Source organism: Lipotes vexillifer, unplaced genomic scaffold (genome assembly GCF_000442215.2).
Source record: "Lipotes vexillifer unplaced genomic scaffold, Lipotes_vexillifer_v1.1 scaffold236, whole genome shotgun sequence".
NCBI classification, from domain to species: domain Eukaryota; kingdom Metazoa; phylum Chordata; class Mammalia; order Artiodactyla; family Lipotidae; genus Lipotes; species Lipotes vexillifer.
This window is the reverse complement of record NW_006773295.1, coordinates 1,183,153-1,193,506: the sequence shown is the minus strand read 5'-3', so window position 1 is coordinate 1,193,506 and position 10,354 is coordinate 1,183,153. Positions and strand designations below refer to the sequence as shown.

The 10,354-nt window shown below is 49.6% G+C and overlaps 1 protein-coding gene across 1 annotated transcript in view; it reads left to right on the top strand.

Annotated features, from left to right (window-relative positions):
• The first annotated feature begins 5,340 nt into the window (after positions 1–5,340).
• Positions 5,341–10,354, top strand: part of TCHP (trichoplein keratin filament binding) — a 13,265-nt gene continuing 8,251 nt past the window's right edge. Inside the window, 5 exon segments of the mRNA XM_007448213.1 lie at positions 5,341–5,480; positions 6,796–6,989; positions 7,989–8,199; positions 8,809–8,865; positions 10,236–10,308. Of these exon segments, the coding sequence (XP_007448275.1) occupies positions 6,796–6,989; positions 7,989–8,199; positions 8,809–8,865; positions 10,236–10,308 (535 nt within the window). The 5' untranslated portion in view covers positions 5,341–5,480.

The window sequence follows — 10,354 nt, the reverse complement described above, 5'->3', positions numbered from 1 at the left end:
CCTGCTGACTGAAAAATTATTTAAGCAACAAGACTCTATTTTACCTTCTAAAAAGGAATCCCATTGTATGTATAGACCACGTTTTCTGTATCCATTAACAACTCTGTACTGTACACATAAAGATGTTTTAAGAGGGTAGATCTCAGGTTGTATGCTGTTTTACCATAAAAAGTAGTAAAAAGAAAAATCTTAAAAGAAAAATAAAAGGAATCCCAAGCTATGGGGTGGGGGCCCACTTGGTGGGTTAATTCCATGTTTGATATCACCATCAAGGACCAGATTCTTCTGTTCCTGCCCTGCGAAGGTCACGGTCAGCTGTGTCTGGGGCTTCCTCCCGCAGAGGAGGGCTGCAGTACCACAGGTCTCTCACAGACCCAGAAAAACCACCCCTACTCCCAGGAGATGTGCCCTTAAATGTCATTGGGCAGGGCTGGGCCCCAAGCCCATCGCCAGCCCAGTCAAGGGCATGGCTCCATCATAGCTGACTTAGACAAATCAGGATTTACTCCTGAACCACACGCAGAGAGGAGTAGACACCCCACCCCAATTAGTGTGCAGCTCAAGCAGGGAAACTGGGAGAATGGCTATGTGTTTATCAACTGGTGGTGAACAAATTAGTACAGGCAGATCTCACTCTATCGCGCTTCAGATACTGTGTTCTATACAAATGGAAGGTTTGTGGCAACCCTGTGTCAAGCGAGTCTGTCGGTGTCATTTTTCCAACAGACTTTGCTCATTTCATGTCTCTGTGTCACCAAGACACTGGTAATTCTCACAATATTTCAAACTTTTCCATTATTATTATATTTGTTATGGTCATCTGTGATCGGTGATCTGTTTTTTGTTTCTCGGGGTTTCTTTTTTTGGCCGCACTTTGGCGAAGCATGTGGGATCTTTGTTCCCAACTAGGGATCAAACCCGCGCCCCCTGCATTGGAAGTGCAGTCTTAACCACTGGACTGCCAGGGAAGTCCCTGATGGGTGATCTTAGGTGTGAGTATTGCAAAAAGATCATGACATGCTGAGGCTCAGATGATGGTTGGCATTTTTTATCAATAAAGTATTTATTTTATTTTATTTATTTATTTTTTTGGCTGTGTTGGGTTTCTTTGCTGCGTGCCGGCTTTAGTTATGGCGAGCGGGGGCTACACTTGGTCAGAGTGTGTGGGCTTCTCATGGCGGTGGCTTCTCTTGTTGCGGAGCACGGGCTCTAGGCGTGTGGGCTTCAGTAGTTGTGGCTCGTGGGCTCAGCAGTTGTGGTTCTCGGGCTCTAGAGCACAGGCTCACTAGTTGTGGCACAAGGGCTTAGTTGCTTCGTGGCACAAGGGATCTTCCCGGACCAGGGCTCGAACCCGTGTCCCCTGCATTGGCAGGCGGATTCTTAACCACTGCTTCCCCCCCACTTGTTGTTTTCGGGTTTTTTTTTTTTTTTTTGCGGTATGCGGGCCTCTCACCGTTGTGGCCTCCCCTGTTGCGGAGCACAGGCTCCGGACGCGCAGGCTCAGCGGCCATGGCTCACGGGCCCAGCCGCTCCGCGGCATGTGGGATCTTCCCGGACCGGGGCATGAACCTGAGTCCCCTGAATCGGCAGGCGGATTCTCAACCACTGCGCCACCAGGGAAGCCCCAATAAAGTATTTTTTAATTAAGGTATGTGTATTGTTTGTTTACACATAATGCTGTTGCACAATTAACAGACTACAGTATAGTGTAAATGTAACTTACATATGCATGGAAACTAAGAAATCTGTGTGACTCATTTTATTGTGGTATTTGCTTTATTGTGGGGGTCTGGAACTGAACCTGCAATATCTCCAGGGTCTGCCTGTAACAGTTTCTCAGCTCCTTCCCTTAGGAGAAAGGGAACTAAACCCAGCACTTGAGCAGGCGCTATGCAGAAAACTGTCGACATTAAGACAATTATAACACGAACAGGTATCACTTATCAGGTGCTAATCATGTGTCCAGCACTGGGTTGAGGCAGCTGTTAAACAAACCAGCACTACTATCCCCATTTTACAGGTGAGAAAATTGAAGCTCAGACATACAAAATAATTCAGTGCTAGTCAAACAATTCAGTGCTAATAAAACACAAAACTGGGGCTCTGAGAGGCAGCCCCATAGCCCCAGGGTCTTTGAGCTCACCTGTCTGCTTCTGCATCCTTGTCTTAGGGAGGGTAGGGAGCCCAGCTCAGGTATGAAGAGAGAAACTAGAGTGGTTGATGTTGAAACGCTGTGAAAACCCAGCATAGGTAAATGTGCCTTGGCATCGCCACCTGCTGATTAAGTGAGGGCATTGCATGGCCTCCAGCATTGTCACGTTTCAGCTAATAGGGAGCTGCTCCCATGTCATCATGCCACCTTCCCATTCCTGTTTTCTCCTCCCATGCCAGGACACCCAAAGACAAGTCCAAGAACAGCCCCAAGGAATGGTGCGCTGGCCCAGGGCCCAGTGTGTGCAGCGTCCACCTCGATGGTTGCCTGCCAAGGCTTTCCCTCCTAGTCCCCTGGGGGCCGTAGTCATCAAACTGTCACTAAATATTTAATATTGGTGAACTCTTTATATGGCCCAGCTGGCCCACATCTGCTGGCCTCTTTTTTTTTTTTTTTGCGATACGCGGGCCTCTCACTGTTGTGGCCTCTCCCGTTGCGGAGCACGGGCTCCGGACGCGCAGGCCCAGCGGCCATGGCTCACGGGCCCAGCCGCTCCGCGGCATGTGGGATCCTCCCAGACCGGGGCACGACCCCGCGTCCCCTGCATCGGCAGGCGGACTCTCAACCACTGCGCCACCAGGGAAGCCCTGCTGGCCTCTTTTAAGATCTACATCTACAAGTCACAAGCTGCTGGAAAAGCAGACTGAAAAGAGATTTACAAGCTCTGGAGGTTGGGTGTAAATCCTGACTCTTGTCGTCCTTGCCGTGTGACCTCAAGAGAGTTGCTTGAGATCTCAGTCTCAGTTTCCTCATCTGCAAAATGCAGGCAGGAACCTCACATGTTAGAGGGAAGCTTAAACAAGAAACTACATCTAGGGCTTCCCTAGTGGCACAGTGGTTGAGAGACTGCCTGCCAATGCAGGGGACATGCGTTCGTGCCCCGGTCCAGGAAGATCCCACATGCCGCAGAGCAGCTGGGCCCGTGAGCCATGGCCACTGAGCCTGTGCATCCAGAGCCTGTGCTCCACAACGGGAGAGGCCACAACAGTGAGAGGCCTGCATACTGCCAAAAAAAAAAAAAAAAAGAGAAAAGAAACTACATCTAAAAGTATCTGACACATGGTAGGTATGCAAACAATGTTAGTCCCTTTATGTCTTTCTTTTTGTTGTCTTTCAATACCATCTTTCCCTTTTTCTTTTGGAGAAAAAGAAGGGACTCAAGTTGGGGGGAATCTACTCATTCATTCTCGACCAATATTTATTAAGTGCCTACATTGTGCCAGGCACTGGAGCCACAGCAGGAAAGGTAATGATCCCTACCCTCTCGGTGCTTCAGAGAGTGTTCAGGACCTGGAATCAGACAGAGCTGGGTTCAAGTCCTGGCTCTACCACCTACAAGTTGTGGTTCCTTGGGCAAGTGCCATCCCAGAAGAAGAGGCCCAGAGGCTATGGCCTGGGGCCTCAGGCTTCCAGGACCAGGCCAGTCAAGCCCTAGGCCCTTGATCCCCGTAGTGGAGCTTGTTTGGTCCTTTAAGGCCATTATACAGATGAGGCAACTGAGGCCAAGAGAGTGGAAGGCCCTTGCCCAAGAGGCACAAAATCAGGACCTGAAGGCAAGTCTCCCACAACACAATTCACATGTTTTTAAAGTTCCTACCACACTCAAGGAGGCCCATCAACAAGTATTTATTTATTGGGCTCTTTGTTGTGTGGGCAGCTCTGGCTGGGTTGATCAGAGTGGGTGGCTGCTTCCCTTCTCCACTGGGGACACAATATGGAAGAGTGGCCATGAGCTTGGCCAAAGGAGTTGGGACCAATCGGAGGCTAACCCTAGGGAATCTCATGCATGAGGCAGGGCAGATGCTGAGTAAACATGTGTCAAGTAAAGGGGAATGTGAGAGACAGTACTCACCTGAGTAAAGGGGGATGTGAGAGACAGTGCTTACCTGAGATGCTCACCTGAGCTCACCTGAGGTGCTCTGCTGCTGGGCCCTCTCCATTTAAACCTTCATTTCCTCTCACAAGAGCAACCCTAGAAAGCAGCCCTGATGGTATTCTTTTTAAAAGCTAAACTGAGGCACAGTAAAATTTTCAAGACTTACGGATTTGAATCAGGCAGCACCAAAGAAAAGGTGGTCAGGAGCGCTCCACCGGCAGAATCTAGGAGAGAGGTTTTTAGAAAGAGGATGTGAAAGCAAGGAAATCATTTGATTGGCTATTGCTTAAGGGGTTGCCTTGTTTGGGAACGCCTAGCTGGCTGTTGGTGATTGGTTAAGTTTCATTTTCTCGGATTCGAGTGCATTGGCTCTGGCCTCGGTTTAGGTTGGCTTGCATAGGCTACGGAGGCATCAGGGCCTCCCCAGTCTCACGGCCTCCTATTTCAATTACTTTAACATTCTCATTTCACAGACGAGGACACTGAGGCACAGAGTGATGAAGTGACCTGTCCAAGACCACATGACTAGCGTCGTGGAGGTTGCAGCAGAGGCCACACTGTTCAACCGGACATTATGCTGCATCCAGGAAAACAGAGAATGGAATAAAGGGAGGAAGGAATGAAGGAGAGAGTAAATGAAGACAAGAATGAGAAAATGAAAAGAGCATGAATCAAAGAGCGGATGTTTTTATTTTTTTAACGGAATAGTTGATACATAAGATAATACACGTAACACCTGCGAGTTATAAAACACACTAAGAGAATGAACAGACTTGAACCCACCACTATTCTAAGACAATAGAAAGTTACCAATAACTCGTCCCTACTGACGCTAGCGGTTCTGCGAGCTGGCTGCACGTCGAAAGCACCTGGGGGGCTTAGACAACCACTGATACCCTCAGGGAGCTTGATGGGATTTGTCTGGAGTTTGGTTTGGACATCTGGATTTTTAAGAGCTCCCGAGATGATTCTCATGCGCAGCCAGGTTTGAGAACCACTGGCTTATAATCACCTCCCCTGTTGTATCCCTCTGATTTCCCCCCATCCTCACCTTTATCCTGAATTTGGTGTAGTGAATGGATTCTTTTCCTCTTTCCTTGCCTGTTTCCAGGACTAGCGACGTTTGCGATTGAGCTCCCACCCATCACGAGAGGGCACCAGAGAAAAACACAGCCTTCTTTTTCCTCTCTGCGCGTCTAGTAACAGCGCTGCAGGAGGCTTGGCCCTCGCGGCGCTCCGTCGCCGACCCGTTGCCCCGGCAACGAGCGAGGAAACGGCCGGCGTAGGTGCATCTCTGCCCGGAAGGGTTGCAGCGCGCCGGGCCGGGCTCGGTTGGGACATGCTGCAGCTCGGGCCGGGACAGCCTTCGAAAATTCCGGGGCGCAGAGAAACGTAAGTCGGGGGTTTGGGCTCGGCAGGGGGCCAGCTTTGGGGCCGGGACCCTCAGAGCCCCGCTGCAGTCGGCCCCGCGCTGGCGGGAAGCGCGCCCGCCGTCGCTGGACGCTATCGCAGGGAGCCCGGGGGCTCGGCTTCCCGTTCTCACTCTGCTCCCCGCGCGCTCTGGGTCCGACACTTTCCTCTGTAACCGCTTTTGTTACAGAGGGATGCGACTTTTTCAGGGAGCAGCCCAGCTTGTTGGTAGCAGATTCGGGACCGGAATCTTAAGTTTTCTGATTCCTGGTGCAAAGATTTATCCGCGCGCGGCTCACAGGGCAAGGAAAACAGTTTGTCAAGCCTGCCATAGTCTGAAGACAGATCATAAACTGGCAGCCTCAGGCTAAACTCGGCCCATAGACGCAGATCATTTTCCTTCGGGATTGGAGGACTCTGAGTTTGCTTATTCAACAGAAGCTCCTTAAGCATTGTCACAGCCAAGCACTGTGTAGACCTTGCACATAGGGCAGCTTTTGGACCAGGGGAAAAGGTGTCCGGAGTGAGACTGCTTCTTCTTTCAAGTCTCCAGCTGTGTCCCCAGATTGCTCCTTGACCCATGCAAATTGATTCCTCTCTCTGGGTGGTGGTTTCTCCATCCATAAGATGAGGGATCTCCCTCCATGCTAATCCAGAACACTTCCAGATGTGACACCTGGATTGGGCCATTCTCTGCGGGTTGCCGAAGCCAGGGCATGTTGGTCCCAACAGGCAGCCTCTTGCAGTCTACAGAGCCCGGGCACTCATCTCAGACTAACATGAATTAGGATCCCAGCTCTTTTATAAATTTCCTCCACTTCCTGGTTTTGTGATCTTGAGCAAGTCATTTTACCTCTTTGAACTTAAGTTTTCTCACCTGCCAAAAAAATGGGGCGATAGTAACAATGAAAAAGATCGTATATGTCAATACACACAAGTATTCCTTAAATTATTATCTATGTTACCTTAGGCAGAGCACAGAAGTCCCCAGTGTGCTTGTCCAGCGTTGCCAGGACTGGTTCTCTGTCTCTGTCTGCAGTGCCCTTCATGATGTCTGGCTCACAGCCCGGTGCAGTCCACGCTTATTTAAGTAGATGATTTGCAGCCCTGATGACAAGTCATTTTTAAAATACTGGTGCCTGGGGGCCTACACTAAGACTTTCTGATTTAACTAGTCTGGAGTGGGGCCCAGGCTCTACCAGGCAATTCCGGTGTTCAGCCAAGGGGTGAGGATCTCGCATTAAAGGGATGAGGGGTTGCAGCAGGCTCATTTTCTTACCACTGCTGTTCTCCTCAGATGGCCCTCCCCACGCTGCCCTCCCCCTGGTACAGCCGGAGGCTCCCGGATCAGCAGGCTGCACGACAGCAACGCCGGGAGCAGGAGGCCCAGCTTCGGCAGCAGTGGGATCAGAACAGCCGCTACTTCAAGGTGTCTGACATCTGCAGCTCCAAACAGGCAGAATGGAGCTCCAAGGCCTCCTACCAGAGGAGGTAATTGTGTGGTGACCACCATCGGTTAGGGTTGAGGGCCACTTGCTGTCAGGAGATGTGACCTTAAGGACCTGGGGGAGTGTGGCTGGACAGCATGGATTACCTGCACAGTGATGTCTTTCCAACTGGAAATTGAAAAAAAGATCATCAGTGAAGTAACACATTCGCACTGAAAAAGATAAAATGAGAAATGTATGTAGAATGTGGACGTCTCCTTCGTAACCCCATACCCCCAGGAGAGAACCACAGTGAACTGTCTGGTGCATATCCTCCCATACTCTTCTCCATTTGTGTTTGTGTGTAAATATATATACACCCATTTTCTGTAGAAATGCGTGTAAAAGCATTGAAGTTAAAAGGATAGGTTTTAGGGGCTTCCCTGGTGGCACAGTGGTTGAGAGTCCGCCTGCCGATGCAGGGGACGCGGGTTCGTGCCCCGGTCCGGGAAGATCCCACATGCCGCAGAGTGGCTGGACCCGTGAGCCGTGGCCGCTGAGCCTGCGCGTCCGGAGCCTGTGCTCCGCGACGGGAGAGGCCACAACAGTGAGAGGCCCGCGTACCGCAAAAAAAAAAAAAAAGCATAGGTTTTGGAGTCAGACAGACCTAGATAGAAACCCTGACTGTATCACTTGCTGTATGAATGAGCTCAGTTTCCTCACCCGTGAAGTGGGGCTAAAACAGAACCTACTTTATAGGATTTATGTGACGATTAATATAAAACCGTCCAGGTATGTAGTACCTGGTACACGGTAACTGCTCAAATAATATTAGCTGGTACTGTTAGCACGCGCATATATGAGCCCATTATACATTTTCTTCTTGCAAAAACAAGATTCTATTATGTGTAGTGGTTCTGTCACCTCTGTTCCCTTTGGCTGGAAGAAACCTTCCCGGGTCACCACATTCTGTCTGCCTCAGCCTCTGTCACCCACACAACCAGCCACGTGTTCCCTGTGCAGCTGTAGCACATCTGGCTGACGGTGGCTACTTCTTACCCAGCATGCACGCCTACCAGCGGGAGAAGATGAAGGAGGAGGGGAGGAAGCGTCTGGAGGCCCGACGGCAGAGACTCAGGCAGCTTCTGGTGGAGGAGCAGGACCTGCTGGCCAGAGAACTGGAGGAGCTGAGGCTGAGCATGAACTTGAGGGAAAGAAGAATCCGGGAGCAGCACAGGAATCTGAAGTCAGCCCGAGAGGAGCAAAGGAAACTGGTAAGTAGCTTTTTAGGAGGCTGCAGAGCGGGAGTCCCCAGCCTGTCAGTGATGCCACGTGGGGTCCCCTCGGGGGCTCTGACCTGTTGAGACAGCACTTCACTCCAGAGCCAGTCGGGAAAAGTGCTTACTCTGAGTTGTTCTTTATGTGTGTTTTCCACGAGTCATCTCTATTCTCTTTGGCCCCTTAATCATTACATCTGAGTCCTTTTTCTTTATTCTAGTTCTCTGGTCCCACAAAGGGCTGGGAGTGGTATATTTTATCTTCCAAAGTAGTTGTGTGCAATGGTGAGCCCCAAAACTCTGTTTTTAAGCCTGTTGTATATTTTGAAACAGATCTTTAGTATCTAGGACCCATCTGTAGCATCAGATTTGGGCCCCCTTTTGTCACCATTATAAGAGTCATTTGTCAGCACTGTGTGCTTCCAGTCAGGTGTCTGGCTCCCAGCGCCGTGGGTGTGAGGCATGTGGGAGGTCTGAAGGGCAGGCACAGTGCCGGGTGCCAGTGGAGGAGCTCTTAGCCTGAGCTGACTTCTATTGTGGGTTATCCAAAATGTGGACAGATTGGAAAAGTGACATCAGGCTTCCCTCTTCGTGTTTTCTTGACAGATTGCTGAACAGCTTTTGTATGAACACTGGAAAAAGAACAACCCTAAACTTCGAGAGGTGAAAACCAAGGAGATCCTTCTGTTGATTTGCCTAAGTAGATGAAGTCATGTTTCCCGTCTTGTTTTTAAGCTTGCATCTTGTGCTGGGGTGAAACAGAGATCACTCCAGCCACCTTGAAAAGAAGCCCCACACAGAAGATCTGGGTCATTCGGTTAACAGCTACAAGTGGCTGTGAGGTTGGAATGTCTGATAGGGAGGGGGGACCCCAAGGGCAGAGGCTAGGTAGGCAGAAGGGGCCACCTTGGACGGCCTCACACGGTCTTCCCCTGGAAGTGCTGGGGAGCGCCTGCGTGATTTTAAGCAGGGGTGCAACAGGGTCCCAGCTGCATTTTGGGGAGCAGCAGCTTTGGCAGTAATGTCGAGGTGAGGGGGAAGGGGTGATGTCAATTGAGGGGTTGCTGCCGCAGCCCAGGCAAGTAATGGTGAAGGTCAGAACTGGGTGGCAGGAGAAAGGGGGACAAATCTACAGGCTTCGGGGCAAGGAGAGAGCGGGGCGTCTTGGCTGGGGTGACGTCATTCAGCAGAGATTGGGCTAGAGGGAGAGAATCCCATGAAGGATATAATTAATTAATTTCAGTTTGTAGTTTGTGTATACACTTGGTGTGTTAATTTGTGTACTCATAACTTCATGTAGAAATTGCCAGTCACAAGTAATAGAGCATCTGGCTGCTCTGGAGTGTTGTGCGGTTAGCTCTAAACCTGGGAGGACTCCTCTCCCCAGCCATTTGTAGATTTCAGTGGCTTCTCCAAAGTCATGTACTCAGATGTTTATTCAGAACATTCAAGTTAGTTGCAAATGTTTACATGTGTGAGTTGAGGAAGAAATTAAAAACTTTTATAAACAATTTCCCAAACAAAAGCTTTTGGACAGTAGTACAATTCATTTTCTGATCCAAAAGATTGTTTAAACCCAAATCTCTTATTAATTACCCCAAATTTGTTGCATCTATTGATACAGGTAGTGCATGTTTTTACAGCTGCTCTTTTGCAGAGGGAGTACTGGGGGGCCAGGCCAAAGGTTGAGTCTGTTCCTCATCCAGCTTCTGCCCTGGGGCCTAGCAGGCTTTAGACCTACCAGGGTGGCCTTTGAGATTAGATTTCCATTTCAGTGTCTGCTGACCTGTTCCGGCTCAGCCCCAAGGGTACTGGAAGAAAAGTTTGTTACTTTTTTCCAATTCTTGACATGGTTTAGAATTGACTGGTCCTTTGGTTTTCTAATTGACTTGCAATCAGACTGTATATGTTGGGGTCACCATGCACTTACTTATAAGACACCTGGCCACATTCCAGGCCATGACACTGTACTCGGCAGTGAATATGTGTCCAATGAATCGGTTAGGAAGTTTATTCTGTCTTCTCGTCCTCAGATTGAATTGGAACTTCACAAGAAACATGTGATAAACTCTTGGGAAACACAGAAAGAGGAAAAAAACCGGTGTGGTATTGTGTTGGGAGACTGTCTCCATGTCTTTTTTTTTTTTTTTTT